General features: G+C 39.5%; 1 protein-coding gene across 1 annotated transcript; it reads right to left on the bottom strand.

Annotated features, from left to right (window-relative positions):
* Window positions 1-1,215: 1,215 nt before the first annotated feature.
* On the bottom strand, window positions 1,216-14,522 carry LOC121380542 (calmodulin-like). The gene is made up of 3 exons (XM_041509395.1): window positions 14,160-14,522; window positions 4,150-4,244; window positions 1,216-3,496 (listed from the first exon to the last, which is right to left on the bottom strand). Exons 1-3 carry the CDS (start codon window positions 14,301-14,303, stop codon window positions 3,295-3,297), a joined length of 441 nt encoding a protein of 146 aa, XP_041365329.1. The 5' UTR covers window positions 14,304-14,522; the 3' UTR covers window positions 1,216-3,294.
* Window positions 14,523-16,440: the final 1,918 nt, after the last annotated feature.

Genomic DNA, 16,440 nt, shown 5'->3' with positions numbered 1-16,440 from the left:
GCATATAAAAGACACCTTGCTACTTGTGGAAAAAATGTAGCGAGTTTCCTCTCTAAAAAAATTAATTATAAATCAAAATTATCATATGTTTGACATCCAATAGCCGATGATTAATAAAGCAATCTGCTCTAGAAGTTAAATTAAACTTCAACTTTTTTACTTGTTAGCCAATGTTAAATTATTATCCGCGATAGGAAAGAAAAGGAAATGGTTTATTTAACGACGCACTCAACACATTGTATTTTACGGTTATATGGCGTCGGATATCCACGCTAGAACAGGAAGGAAATCTGTCTAACTGTTCTGAACACGTCCTGGATTCCTTGGAAAGGAAGGGGAATAACCTGTACATTTTTGAGAACCGTTATTAATATGCATATGATTTGCGACACATTCTTCATTGAAGAGTGTTATAAAACATTCAGTGAAAAGAGTAATCGCTTCAGGTTGGAAGATCGATTGCTTTAAAAGACCAAATGGGTTAACTCTTGTTGGAACCCTTATTTCTGAGTGACATATTAAAAACTGTGGTATGCAGAGGCGGATTCAAGGGGGTGGGGGCGTGAAATAAGTGTACCCGTCCCTCCAAATATATTAAAGTATTAAAGTGCCTCTTCCTTTCCTCCTCATTGGTTTGCCTTTTCACAACTTGGTCCATTTACCCCTTTATTCTTGCCCCCCCCCCCCCCCCCCCCATTTTTAGATCCGGCCCTGGTACATGCAGTCTTGTCTGTGGGGAAATTAATTTTGTGATATTCCTGGTGATTATTGTATTCAGGGGTAGTTGACAGTTACAAAATGTTGACACTCGACAGAACCAAGTTAAAAATGTCATGTTGTGTAGTTATAAACACATGATTCATTCTCGTCGTTTGTCTTTTACTTTTGTAATTATCAAATAAGAAGTTTGTTTTGTTTAACGATACCACTGGAGCACAATGATATATTAATCATCGGCTATTGGATGTCAAACGTTTGGTAATTTTAAGTCTTACAGAGGAAACCCGCTACATTTTTTCCCCATTAGTAGCAAGGGAACTTTTATATGCACCATCCCACAGACAAGATGGCGCACTGGTTGGAACGAGAAATAGCCCAACGGGCACACCGACGGGGATCGATTCTAGACCGACCACGAATCAAGCGAGCGCTTTACCACTGGGCTACTGGGTCCCGCCCCTAATTATTTTATCAAATAAACCACAAAACTAAGAAGCGGGTACACAAATGTGTTTATTATTGATGTAAATGTGCATACAAAATTAAGAAATTAAAAAACAAAAAGACAGACCAACCATTACCAAAACAAATACAAAAATAATTTGAACATTCAAAATTATTTTCTGGAATGTAATTAACAGAATGTATGAAATTCCTGTGTGTGCGTGTATATATATATATATATATATATATATATATATATATATATACATATATACATATATACATATATACATATAATATATATATATATATATATATACATATATATATATACACACAATGTATTCACAAGTATACTTTCTTAGAAAAATAATAGGTCGAATTTTCACACACAACCATTTCTTTCTTTCAGAGAGTTAATAATTAAAAATAGCATTTTAAAATTATATTTATATGCATGTGTTGATTTTACACAGAAACGAAATACGTATATACCCTCAACCTGTGATGTTATGGTGATCGATGACAATAAAATCTTGATCGGTTAGGCTTTAGCGCCGTGATGATCAATTACGAATGTCTATACTCGATTATCACGGAAAATGTACACGGTAATTGTTCCTCTAGTTTTGATGATGAAATTGATGTAAATTTGTTGGCATTTGTTTTCATGTCCTATTGTATATTTCCGACAAATAAATCCTTTTTAAGGGTTTAAATTACATATTAAATCAGATTTATGTTCTTGTTTAGAATATCAATGTCTCTATATACTAGTATCCAATGTGTTTTCGGTCAACCTAATGTATTCAAAAATGTATTCAAGATAAATGTCACTTCAGTCGCTGAAAATGATGTATTTGTCAGAAACATGTTACCATGGCAAAACACTCAGAGCAGTCTTTTAAAATAGCTATTAAATGTAAAATTAGCGATTTGTAATAGCTATTAAATGTAAAATTAACGAGTTGTAATAGCTATTAAATGTAAAATTAGCGATTTGTAATAGCTATTAAATGTAAAATTAGCGATTTGTAATAGCTATTAAATGTAAAATTAACGAGTTGTAGGGTCTACACAAAATAAATGAAATGTTGTAAGACATACATTTTTTTTTATCAACATGTATGATGATATGACTGAGCATTACAATCAACTAAAAAGGCAAATTCCGCAGCCCATTGTTAACCCTGAATATGGCACTGCCGGCTGTGTACATCGGTCGATTTCTGCACATTATGGCAGAATGTAATACAAATAATCAAGGTAAACTATACAAATTTTCCCCCATTTCTGTAAAAGAAATATAATGCTGGGGATAATTAGCGTGGCAAGTACGAACAATAGTTGTATACAATAATACCTGTACCTTGTGTTCCTGTTCAGTGTATACTGCTCAAAATAAGCAGGGGACATTTAACATGATGCAAATCTTTAAAAACACCAGCACACTAAAATGGTCAGATCTTTCTCTTATCAACACGGGTATAGTACAGTAAAGTTTATTTAATTTTAAACCTTCCGTTTCATAGGCATACATGGCGTCTTCATCAACATCAATGGTGTGCAAACATTTAGCAAAGTTATGCACCGCGTTATAGGTAAATGGGATAGGATACCCAAATTTTGACTGGTTGTTTGGTAGGTAGCATGCCATGATGGATTAAAAAAATTTTTTAATAAAATAACTGTAGTGGTTTTACGTTATTAATGCATTCAAAGTTTACTTGAATTTTCACAAGTTTACCTTTGTTGCCTATTTTGTTCCGTTACTAACAAATTTGATAGCAATTCATTATGTTGTATGATGGCTTCCACTTTGCGACTCACTACTAATATTACAAATATAACCCCAGTGTTTCTGTTATGTTGTGCTATGCTTATATATCCTATACTTATTTTGAACAATATATAAACAATAATAATTGACCTATTTGCATACTTTTTTCCTGAGCAGGATCTCCGATCAAAGTCAGAACTAACGTTCAAGGGCAAATATTTTTTAATCTTAAGTGGGTATGGAGATAATAAAAAAAAGCCCTACCCCTACCCTTTTTGCTATTCACTTAAACCGTGGTTGGAGTTAGTTAGTAATATATATACAGTGGTGATGTCAGCGTTGTGGTTTTTTTAACCCTTAAACGCCTTCAAGAATTCCTCATAGCTGATTTGTCCGTCGCCATCTTTGTCAACTTTCTCAACAATGGTGTCGAGTTCGGCGTCGGTTAGTTTTTTGCCGCACTTTACAAGCACCTTTCCGAGCTCCTTTCTGTCCAAGAATCCGTCGCCACTTTTGTCTATCTCTTTGAACGTCCGTCTCAGATCAGATTCTCTAAAATGATAAAAAAAAAAATAATTTAAAAATGCGGAGCGGTGCGGATAATTTTGCCATGCTCATATAACATGAAGGTTTTGAGCATGTATGTCCCGAGTTTCGTCTCTGGATAACCAGGGGCCTGACCCGGGATAGATTTAAACATGCAGATATTTGGCAGGCGAAGGTAACTGGGGGGATGTGGAAGGTGATCTAGTTCAGTTGGTAGAGCGTTCTCCTGAGGTGCCTAGATCATCGAATCGAACCCTCACCGTCCCGCCCCTAAGTGAACCTATTCTGTGATTGGGTTTTTCAGCGTACCAACCAATGCCCCAGGACTGGTGTATCAAAAGCCGTGGTATATGCTGTCCTGTCTGTAGGAAAAAATGCATATAAAAGATCCCTTGGTGATAATGGGAAAATGTAGCAGGTTGTCTTTAAGACATATAAAATGTCAAAATAATCATGTGTTTGACATCGAATTGCAGATGATTAATAATTCAGGGTGTTCTAGTGTTGTCGTTAACCAAAAGACAGGTGTTTGAACCTTCGGGATATAATGACGTCAATACCTACTAAACAAAACAAACTTTAACTTATGATGGTACTCAGACTCTAAAACATAAATCTACAAATAACACATCTACTTTTCACGTGTAATTCACACTTACGTCACTTTGCGTGGGTCTACCTTGTTCATTTCAAAGAGAAACTCTTCCAGGGTGATTTTCCCATCTTTGTTGGTATCGGTTCCAACGAACATAGCCTGTAAGAAGGGAAAATGCTGAATATAGTATTTACCGTTAAATAATACATTACTTACAAATTCTTGACAAATATTAAAATTGTGCAAATCTAATGTCATCCTGGTGTTTGTAGAAGACGAAATTCATTGTGATGCTAAACAAACGTTATGTGCCTTGAGATTTAGGATATGTGACTTCAACGGAGATGTGATAACCATTTAGTAATAAAAGCTGAAATATATGAAACCTCTATACTATACTGACGTCCAAAAGAAACTATGCCATACTTTGAGAGACTACTGAAGAAAACCCAAAATATGTTGCATGTTTAAAACATATACATTCATAAGATGGTGTTTTGGTATGTTGGGAACAAACTTATAGCCCATAAAAACAGAAAGATACTAGTATTTAACCACCCTTTTATTTCCATTATCCAAATTATAAAGGATATTAAATCAATTTTGCTTGGTATAGTTTCTTTTGGACGTCAGTATATATATATATATATATATATATATATATATATATATATATATATATATATATCATTTTTGAGCATTTCAGATTAAACCCAATTTACTTTTGTGAAAATAATTTTATACAGAAAATCGAGTTTTTAAAAGATGAAAAATCACACCTCTGCTTTAAATAGACTAGGTAATTGCGGCCACTATGTACTTGAGGTAGGTATACTGAGGTAGGTATATGTATACAGGTGGACAACTGGTCAGGTCTGATTGTATATAATAATTACCACATATGGATTAGCTAAAAAAAAAACCCACCAAAAGAACACTAAAAATATTGCGAATAACTGCCTGACTGTTTTTAATTAAAACACTTTGCTAGTTTGCTCACACATTATTTTATTACCAATTTTGAATAATGATTTCCACACACACACACACACACACACACACACAGAGAGAGAGAGAGAGAGAGAGAGAGAGAGAGAGAGAGAGAGAGAGAGAGAGAGAGAGAGAGAGAGAGAGAGAGAGAGAGAGAGAGAGAGAGAGAGAGAGAGAGAGAGAGAGAGAGAGAGAGAGAGAGAGAGAGAGACAGAGAGAGAATCACACACATACACACGCAGGCTGTTTTTAGTTTTAGTTCATAATACTGAATCCATACAAGGTAACGTATTATTTCCTTGAAATTGATTAATCCTTATCAAGTATTAGCAGCTCGCCATACAACGTCCTTGATATACACCTCATGCCGTTTCCCATTACATTGTTTGTTCTTAACATTTTCCTCTCGTGAATAATGAGTAATTTAGTACAAAGAACACAGTGCCCTCTGTACGTATTTTTCTCCGTGTTTACAAACACATAATAATTGTCAAATAGTCCTGCTAATCATCAACGTTCCGCAGCCACGCCATTCACTGACAGGGTCAAATAAAGTATTTTTTCCAGGGAGGGTATGCAACCTTTAGAAAAGGCTCCTTCAATATTAGAAAATAAGATAGCATGCATTATATTTAACAATACTCTCCCACACAACACCAGGCAACGAAGCTATGACATATATGACCCGGATGCTGGTTATCTATGATGTCTACTAACTATGCAGATTAGTAACCTAAATAAGTATTGCGACATCTGGCGTCCAGTCTATATAAAAAGGAAAGCTAACTGTTTTTAAAGGGTGCGTTAACCTTGCTGCGTTGCAGACAGATAATAAAAGGTTTAACAGTGACTAAACTTGTTTTACATCACCACTGACTTTGCTGATATTAAGGCCTGTATATCAAATACCGTGGTACGTGTTGTCTTGTATGTGGGGAAAATGTATAAAAGGATCCCTTGATGCAAATGTTAAAAAAAAATTGCGGATTTCCTCAGAATGACCAAATATTTGACATTCAATAGCCGATGATTAAAAAATAGTGTGCTTTGGTGGCCATGAAACAAACCTGACTTTAAATTTCCATTACTACTGTGCAGTTGCCGTTATTCTACAACCCCAACGCTGTTCTTAACACGTCGTAATAATGATCAAGTGTATGTCAGGCTTTAGGATGCAAGTTATTTTGAGTAGCCCGGTACACCAGAACATAATACAACACCCCGGGGGACAATCAAGTCCTTTGTAATGTCAAGAGGACAGGTCGGACATGTTAGTCCAGTTATAACCCCAAGTTGAACCCTGAAGAGAACATAACATATTAAACGTGGTCACTCGTGAGAATGTCAAAAGGACGAGGAGGGGGTGATGGGAAGGAAGTTCGGTGATTGGAAAGTGTACAAATGTGAGTAGGTGCGGTACTAACACCGTGATTATAAAAACTAAGTCTGGACTTAGACTTTAATCAAGTATGGATCAGAGGCGGATCCGGGGGGGGGGGGGGGGGGGGGGGGGCAATCTAATTACAATTAGCTCCACTATTACATGTGGATCTAACAGCAGCCAGTTGGAGCTCATGTCCACCAATCAAAACCATACTTGCAGAATCATGCCAGTGATTTATAAATAATTGGAAAACATTCTGAATTATCCTGAGGGTATACGACATGTTTCGTGTGAATTACGAATGCCTTATTTAGACCAGTAGAACTAAAAGTGGAGCTAATTTTAATTAGATTCCGGGGGGGGGGGGGGGGGGGGGCGACCAGGGAGATATGTTCCTTGAAAAAATAATTAAGGTTTTTTTCTTCTGTTTTTGCTTTAAAGTTTTCATTTATATACATGTAAGTTGCTAGCGTGCGTGTAGTGTGTTTGGAGGGGAGGTAATTCTAAAACTTTTATTAGGGTGGCTAAGAGCAAACTGATTTATTAAACATCGTCTATTGAATGTCAAACATTCTATTTGCAAACTACTAGTACTCAATTCAAATTCATTCACAGCATTTGATTAAAGCCGTGGACAACCAATCGGGAACAAAGTTTATTAAGGACACTCAACACATTTTATTTACGGTTATAAAAAACCGCTGACGCCACCACCGTGGCCTCACTCTTTAATGCCGTGGTACAACCAGTCAGGGGATCTTATATATATGCACTTTGTTCCTGATCCCACAGACAAATGCTGTGAATGAGAATTGAGTACTAGTACCAATAGAATGTTTGACATTCAGTACCGATGTTAATAAATCACTGGCTCTATATATATATATATATAAATATATATATATATATATATATATATATATATATAACATTATTGACATTTCCATAAAAAAAAGAGTTTTCAAATTTTGAAATTCTGAAACTGGATAGAACAAAACCCATTACCTAGCGAGTCCTGCATGACCTACGCGGACCTACGTGGTCAGTGGTTGTCAGGGCAACCAGATGGGCGGCGCATTTATGACCCATCTATTTAATGGTTATGCGGCAGTTCAAGTGTTATGGCAACACAAGTGATACCTGGTTGTCAAGTTCGCCCTCACCGATTGATTATTCGCGTGCTGTCGGCCAGACCCTAAACTGCGAACTGTCCACCATCTTCAAACTGCTGCTAATAAAGTCAGAGGTGGTGTTCTCGGTTAAGTAGTTTAGAAAACAAAGGTGTTTTTCTAGTAGCATTGTAAAATTTTATGACTTGGATTAAGTACCACGTCAATAAAAGTACCGGTACCGGCTCCAACCCAGAGCGAGTTCTTAAGGGTTCAATGGGCCACTACACCCTCCCCTCCCCTCCCCTCCCCCCCCTCCCCTCCCCTCCCCTCCCCTCCCTCCCTCCCTCCCTCCCTCCCTCTCCCTCCCTCTCTCTCTCTCTCCTCTCTCTCTCTCTCTCTCTCTCTCTCTCTCTCTCTCTCTCTCTCTCTCTCTCTCTCTCTCTCTCTCTCTCTCTCTCTCTCTCTCAACAACTATCCCGGATATCTGAGGTGTGTGCCCAGGACAGCATGCTTGAACCTTAATTGGATATAAGCACAAAAATAAGTCGAAATGAATGAAAGTGATGGATTCCTGTCACGACAGGACCTTCTGGCGAAGTCAAGAGGTTGTGCCCACGACAAGCGTGCCTGAACAGTTCTCTGAAGGAAGCATGCCAAAAATTACCCACAAACCCACAGTGATGGATTCAAGAGTGGAGACTAAGATGACCAGAGGTTCCCCATTTATAAGTTTGGCTTCAGACCCCAATCCTTCGACGTGATTTTAGATAAGCTATGACAGCCTTGGTATCCGAATATTATAACTGTCATTGATTTATTGATGTTCGTGTGGTGAACAGTTTGACTGGTTCCATCGTCTTCTGTCATATCACATTTATCCACAACTGGTCAAAGTGTGTGGTATGTGCTTTCCTGTCGGTGGGAAAGTGCATATAAAAGATCCCTTGCTACAAATGGAAAAATGTAGCGGGTTTGCTCTCTAAGACTAGATATGTCAGTTACCAAATGGTTAACATCCAACAGCCTTGATGAATAAATCAATGTGCTCTAGCTAAGAGCTGGCATTAAACAAAACAAACCTTTTTGGTCTACTGTGTTTTAATAAGAGTTGCCTCCCTTTTCGGACCCCTCAGAGTGATAATATTTACAACCTTTTTATTTAGATGAGTGACGCCATAAGGGTTTCTTCACAACTTGTGTAACAAAGGCCGTGGTATGTACTATCCTGTCTGTGGGATGGTGCATATAAAAGATCCCTTGCTGCTAATCGAAAAGAGTAGCCCATGAAGTGGCGGCAGCGGGTTTTCTGTCTTAATATCAGTGTGGTCCATAACCATAATATGTCCGACGCCACATAACTGAAAATAAAATGTGTTGAAAGCGTCGTTAAATAAAACATTTCCATAAGGGTTTCTCTGTTCTTTTAAGGTAGAAAGGAACCACCACCACCACCCCAACCCCCATCCCTCCCCCCGGCTTGAGTGCTACATAGACGAGCATACTTTTATTAGAATATTATATGCAAAAACAATGGTGGCGAGTATCTCTGGTACATCGTTACGGTTTAACTTATTAGGTTCATTATCTGTTTGTTTATACTTATTTTCGTGCTTATATCCAGTTAAGGTTCAATCATGTTGTCCTGGGTACACGCATAAGCTATTTGGGCTGTCTGTCCAGGATAGAGGGTTAGTGGTTAGTGATTAGTCAAAGAGAAGTCGATGTAGTGGCCTTAAAACGCAATCCTGTACGAGGATGTAAATGCACTACCTACCAGACTTAAGTCCGATGGCTTAATTAGTGATAAGTGAGAGAGAAAGAAAGAAAGAAAGAAACTGTTATATGGCGTAAGACATATGGTTAAGGACCACACAGATTTTGAGAGAAAACCCGCTGTGGCCACTTCATGAGCTACTCTTTTCGATTAGCAGCAAGGGATCTTTTATATGCACCATCCCACAGACAGTGTAGTACATACCACGACCGTTGATATACTAGTCGTGGTGCACTGGCTAGAACGAGAAATAGCCCAATGGGCCCACTGACGGGGATCGATTCCACATCGAGCGAGCGCTGTACCACTGGGCTACGTCCCGCCCCGCCAAGTGAGAGAGAAGTCAGTGTAGTGGCCGTACACCTACCCATTGATTTGTTAACGTCACTCAGTTGAAACCAGTACCGGGATATGAACCCGGTACCTACCAGCCTCAAGTCCAACAGCTTAATTAGGTTAATTTGTGGTTAATGAGAGATACGTCGGTATAGTGGCCTTACACCTACCCACCGAATCCTTAAAACTCGCTCTGGGTGGGAGCTGGTACCTGGATATGAGCCCAGTACCTACCAGCTTCAAGTCCAATGGCTTAAGAAATTAGGTTAATAAAATTGTGGAGCTGATACAAGTATATTCTAATCCACGATGACTCTACCAGACTCAGGCCCTGATGACGATGACTTAATCACTAAGCCTCTCAGGTATGTATCGCGCAACGCGTGTGGAATGTCACCAGAACGAAATTATGAGATGAATAGTCGGCCATTTCGTTTCCGCTTCAAAATGCTACGTGACCCGTGTCGCCCTTCAGCAAAGTGTTTAGAATACTGACAATGTGAAAATACAGCGCTGTGGCACAAGCTGTCAACACTTACACAGGCAGAACATGGCTACTTCTATTCGTGCGAATAAAGGAAACGCTGGCAAAAAGAAAATCTTGAATGAAACGCTGAATATGCATTGAGATCAGAAACACAGAGGTGACCTGGAGGTGGGGATGGGGTGGTGGGGTGGCGGGGTGGTGGGGTGGGGAGGTGGGGAGCGGCGGGGGTGAGTACTAGTATCCGTTAGCATACGAATAAAGGAAACGATGGCAAACCTCGTCACATTGTAAACTACAAATAACATATGGAAGTCGGGAGGAGGTGGTTCGACGCCTGGGTTAAGAAATAGAGATGCCGCCATAGAGGTGACTCCGGTTGAATGAGTCAATGACTATAAAAGGTTTTTAAAACATTTTCAGTCGTCGGACATTGGTTGGGATGGGATAAACCTCGAGTGGTAAACTGAGAACGATCGTTCCAACATCTCAAGCGTGTACCCTACTACTGATCTCAATTAAATAGTCGAGGTTTATGTACAGGACAGCGTGCTTGAACCGCACATGGAAATAAACATGAAAACATAACATCACCATCACCTTGATCGTCAGAGTAGTGCAATAAAAAGAACACCATTCATACCTGACGAAATAAAGTTGAAACGTTTGTTTTGTTTAACGACACAACTAGAGCACATTGATTTATATATGATCGGCTCTTGGATGTTAAACATTTAGTAATTTCGACATATAATTTTAGGATACCAGATACGTTTTTCCATTAGTAGCAAGCGATCTTTTATATGCATCATCACACGGACAGGATAGCACACACCACGACCGTTGATATACCAGTCGTGGTGCACTGGTTCGAAAGAGAAATAGCCCAATTGGCCCACCGACAGGGACCAATCCTAGACTGACCGCGCATGAAGCGAGCGCTTTACCACTGGGCTACGTCCTGCCCTTGCGTCGCAAGATAGATCCACCTTGGTAGATCCATTCAGCTGATTAGGAATTTTTTCGTTCCAACCAGTGCACCACAACTGGACAAAGGCTGTAGTATGTGTCTTCCTGTCTATGGGTAAGTGCATAGAAAAGATCCCTTGCTGCATTAAAACAAAATATAGCGGGTTTCCTCTGATGACTACGAGTCAAAATTACCAAATGTTTGACACCCAATAGCCGATGATTAATTAATCGATGTGCTCCTGTGGTGTCATTAAACAAAACCAACTTTTAATTTTTTTAACGTCCTGCCCCTCGCACATGGAAATAAAACACAAATACATAATAACACCATCGACATCAAAGAAATGTTTTATTTAACGACGCACTCAACACATTTTATTTACGGCTATATGGAAAAGAAAAAAGAAAGAAATGATTTATTTAACGACGCACTCAACACATTTTATTTACGGCTATATGGCGTCAGACATATGGTTAAGGACCACACAGATTTTGAGAGGAAACCCGCTATCTCCACTACATGGGCTACTCTTTCCGATTAGCAGCAAGGGATCTTTTATTAGCGCTTCCCACAGGCAGGATAGCACAAACCATGGCCTTTGTTGAACCAGTTATGGATCACTGGCCGGTGCAAGTGGTTTGCACCTACCCATTGAGCCTTGCGGAGCACTCACTCAGGGTTTGGGAGTCGGTATCTGGATTAAAAATCCCATTCCTCGACTGGGATCCGAACCCATTACCTACCAGCCTGTAGACCGATGGCCTAACCACGACGCCACCGAGGCCGGTCCATCGATATCAATGTAGTGTGCAATAAAAAGGCCATCATTTATACACGTGGGTACCTAACGGAATAAAAGTAAAAAGTTTGTTTTATTTAACGACGCCTCTAGAGCACATTGATTTTTTTTATCTTATCATCGGCTATTGGACGTCAAACATATGGTCATTCTGACACTGTTTTTAGAGGAAACCCGCTGTCGCCACATAGGCTACTCTTTTTACGACAGGCAGCAAGGGATCTTTTATTTGCGCTTCCCACAGGCAGGATAGCACAAACCATGGCCTTTGTTGAACCAGTTATGGATCACTGGTCGGTGCAAGTGGTTTACACCTACCCATTGAAGCTTGCGGAGCACTCACTCAGGGTTTGGAGTCGGTATCTGGATTAAAAATCCCATGCCTCGACTGGGATCCGAACCCAGTACCTACCAGCCTGTAGACCGATGGCCTGCCACGACGCCACCGAGGCCGGTCCTAACGGAATAAGAGCGGGACGTAGCTCAGTAGTACAGCGCTCGCCTGATGCGCGATCGATCTAGGATCGATTCCTGTCGGTGAGCCCATTAGGCTATTTCTCGTTTCAGCCAGTGCCCCACAACTAGTGTAACAAAGGCCGTGGTATGTACTATCTTGTCTGTGGGATGGTGCATATAAAAGATTCCTTGCTGCTAATCGGAAAGAGTAGCCCATGAAGTGGCGACAGCGGGTTTTCTCTGTAAATATATGTGTGGTCCTTAACCATATGTCCGACGCCATATAACCGTAAAATAAAAATGTGTTGAGTGCGTCGTTAAATAAAATATTTCCTGACGGAACAATCCCCATAGACCGGTGGAAGTCGAGCGGGACACGATAATTACAGGGCAGGCTTGGGCCAAATAATTACAAGATGATTATAGGGGCGGTGCGTGTTTACAGCTTAGAGTCACACGATATGGATTTAATGACATTATTAGTTCCGCGAGAAGACAGTGAAAGAGAGGCGGGCAAAAGAGTGTTGTGCGTGTGTGGTGGTGGTGGTGGTGGGGGGGGGGGGGGGTAAGATTCGTCAAAGGTGCGTTGGGTTGTAAGATCCAAGCGAACATAGTTAATTTTCCCCATCTCAACCAGTAGCAGTCGTGTACCTGTCTACGGGGGAAATTACACAGAAACAGTTCCCCGCTAGTCGTATTAAATGGGTCTAATGTAACTCAAATGGAGCCAATGCATACTCTGGCCCTCAGTTTCAGACTTTGGGAGAGGGGGAGGGGGCGGCGCCACCTTGGGCCCGATCGTCCGACGCCAATAATAACTGAAGGTATAATGATTACACTTCAAAATATAAGTTAATAAATAATTTTGGCGGGAAGCCGCCGTTATAAAACTTTGAGATTGCACCTTTAACACCGCTGACCGAAGTTTCTGAGGTATGTAGCTCCTCTGTTTAACCCATTTATTTTGAGTCAATACAAGCATTTCTATTATTGTATGTCACTGTATGTACATGCGTAGGTATTAAAGGTGCCATCTCAAAGTTTTATAACGTCGACTTCCCGCCAAAATTATTTATTTAGAAATGTAATCATACCTTCACACGCCCCCCCCCCCCCCCCCCCCGGTGGTTTGAAGCTGAGCGTTAAGAATAAATGTATATATTTACTAGCGTATCCGGGTGTGTGTGTGTGCCTCTTATCACACACGCTCCATAATATTACTCATACTCAAAGTGTGGTCCACCCCCTCCATTGTAGATGTTCTCCAAATATAAAATCCTTGTTACGCAATATATACATAAGCGTACTCTCTCCCATTTTTGTAGTGGAGGGGAGGGGGGTGGGCAGGTTAGTTTTTGTCCGAATTAAACGAAATCGGGATAACAACATTTATTCATATTATCATTACTACCAAACAACTACATAGTGTTGCAAACGAATCACTACGCATTTTTTTTTACATGGATTACAATTAATTTTGAGGATAGAATGATGGAAATACATGTTTAAAAGGTCTCAGGTTAGCACATTTTGCACGAATATCTGTATTATTTTTGTCCGAATTTGAGGTTTTACTCCAGCACTAGGGGGGTAGTTGCTCCTCCCCCCTCCCGACAGCCTGTCTTGAAGGCTTATGAATATCAATACTACATCAACACTACAAACACCAGACTGGCTACAACCCCCCCCCCCCCCAAAAAAAAAAAAAAAAAACCCACTGGCTATAATTAGGCCTATATAATATATTGTTTTAAAGATGTACTCACGGCACACTCATCTGTGGTGAGCTTGTACCCCATTTTCTCTAGAGCTTTGTACAGCTCCTGAACCGTCAGCGACCCGCTGTTGTCGGTGTCCGCTTTCTTGAAAAACTCCTTGTGCACGGCAATTTGTTCCTTTGTCAAAACCATGGCTGCGAATACTGATATACAGCAGCACTACAATTACTAATACTTTGGTAAAAGTCAGCAGTAAAACCCTAGCGACAGATTTACTACCAACTATACTATATCACTGAGACTGGTACTGAACACTGTAGTACGATTTTACGTCGACTGTCCTTAAATATAAAGCGAAAGTTTCCCGCATGCGCCGGTCTACTGATTCGACTTTTTGCCAGGTAAACTCAAAAGCGTGGTGTACGCGGCAAAGTGGGTGTTACCAACCTTGACACTTGCGATTTGCATATGTCGCGCAGGTATATTAATCGCTGGAAAATTTATTATGCAGCATGTACATCGTGTACTCGGGCCAGTTGTCTACCGTCAAAACGGATTATTTCCCTTTACTGTGAAGATAGATTTTGTTTTTTAATTTTGTCCTACGTTTTAAATTTTGTTTTTGAAATTGTATTTAAATATTGATGACAATAACAATAGTGACAACAATGACAGCGCCCAACAACAACGCCCAGCATCAAACAAACAGTAAACGGAATAATATGTTAAGCATTTGTTTCCGAGCCAGTCACAGCATATTAATAAATATAATTAATTATATGAGATGACATGACCTTGTCTGTGGCAGACCTAAGGGGGTCCCAGGGACCCGGTCACCCCCTAAAATATGCGAGTTATATTTTTATTTAATGTTTTAATTTTTTACGTTGGAGAATCCGAGGAACAACTAATATAAAGGTCTGGTCTTACGCATGCCCCCCCCCCCCCCCCACACACACACACCCTCCACCCCACCCACCCCCACCCCCACCCCCATGGATGTTCTGGATCCGCCACTGCTTGTCATTTTTAACCGAGTATTTATAAACCTGACCTAATATTATGATTATTTACTATTTTTGTGTTTCAAAACACACACGTGTTGATGACAGTAATAGTTTTCTAAAAATGGCATAAATTATTTAGAATTTGAATATAATTCCAAGTTGTAAATACGATTGTTATATAATAGTATTTTCTACTGATGTAACACAAGTTTGGAATTATAAAAACAGAATATATATATATATATATATATATATATATATATATATATATATACAGTCAAACCTGCCATCGCGGCCACCTCCATATGGCGGCCACCTGTCCATGGCGGCCACCCTGAGGTCCCCCCAATGAATTTTACTATATATTTCACCTCCATATATATGTGTGTGTGTGTATATGTATATGTATATGTATATGTATATGTATATGTATATGTATATGTATATGTATATGTATATGTATATATATATATGTATGTATGTATGTATATATATATATATATATATTACCGTTTATGGAGGTTACCGTTTACAGAACCACTTTACATTCTTATATATATATATATATATATATATATATATATATATATATATATATATATATATATATATACGAAAGGCTTCGCGCAAACGCCCTACACGTTTAATATAGTGTGTAATCAGAGCCGGTTTAAGGATCCGCGGGGCCTGTTGTACAAATAACTGCGGGGTCCCATTCACAGGATATATATTTTCCAACCCCCTCGAGGAGAGGGAAAAATGAGCTGTGGAAAATAAATGTACACATCACCGCGGGGTCCCCAGAAGCACGGAACCTGTAGCACGTGCTACATGTGTTACTAAGATAAACCGGCTCTGTGTGTAATAAGCGATTATGTTGTTCTTTTAAAAACTGACTGCAATAATTAATTTGGATCATTGTATAATTTAAAAATACATGTCATTGCACTATTAAGTTGTATCTGTGTCGTAATTTTATCTTCAAAATATCTCAACATAGTTCTCTGAATAATCCGGCTAGTCGCAAAGAAAAATAGTTCGAGGTTTTTCGGTTAAGTCAGATATAAACGCAAAGCAGTTACCAGTCAACTTGTTTGTAAGGTGTAAAGACGGATTGAAATTTAATTACGCTTTCATGAAGGAAGGAAGGAAGGAACTGTTTTATTTAACGACGCACTCAACACATTTTATGTACGGTTGTATGGCGTCAGACATATGATTACGGTCTACACAGATATTGAGAGAGGAAACCCGCTGTCGCCACTTCATGGGCTACGCTTTTCGATTACCAGCAAGGGATCTTTTATATGCACTATCCCACA

This window comes from Gigantopelta aegis, chromosome 9 (assembly GCF_016097555.1).
Source record: "Gigantopelta aegis isolate Gae_Host chromosome 9, Gae_host_genome, whole genome shotgun sequence".
In the NCBI taxonomy this organism is placed as follows: Eukaryota; Metazoa; Mollusca; class Gastropoda; order Neomphalida; family Peltospiridae; genus Gigantopelta; species Gigantopelta aegis.
Note: the sequence above shows the minus strand (reverse complement) of the source record. Positions and strands in the feature narration are given on the sequence as shown.

What these genes read in the sequence shown, in the direction of transcription:
- LOC121380542 (XM_041509395.1), bottom strand. Translation starts at nt 14,303, where the DNA reads ATGGTTTTGACAAAGGAACAAATTGCCGTGCACAAGGAGTTTTTCAAG. An exon ending in TCACCACAGATGAGTGTGCC is followed by an intron (nt 4,245 to 14,159) that starts GTGAGTACATCT and finishes CCCTTCTTACAG; the next exon opens with GCTATGTTCGTTGGAACCGA. An exon ending in GTAGACCCACGCAAAGTGAC is followed by an intron (nt 3,497 to 4,149) that starts GTAAGTGTGAAT and finishes TTATCATTTTAG; the next exon opens with AGAATCTGATCTGAGACGGA.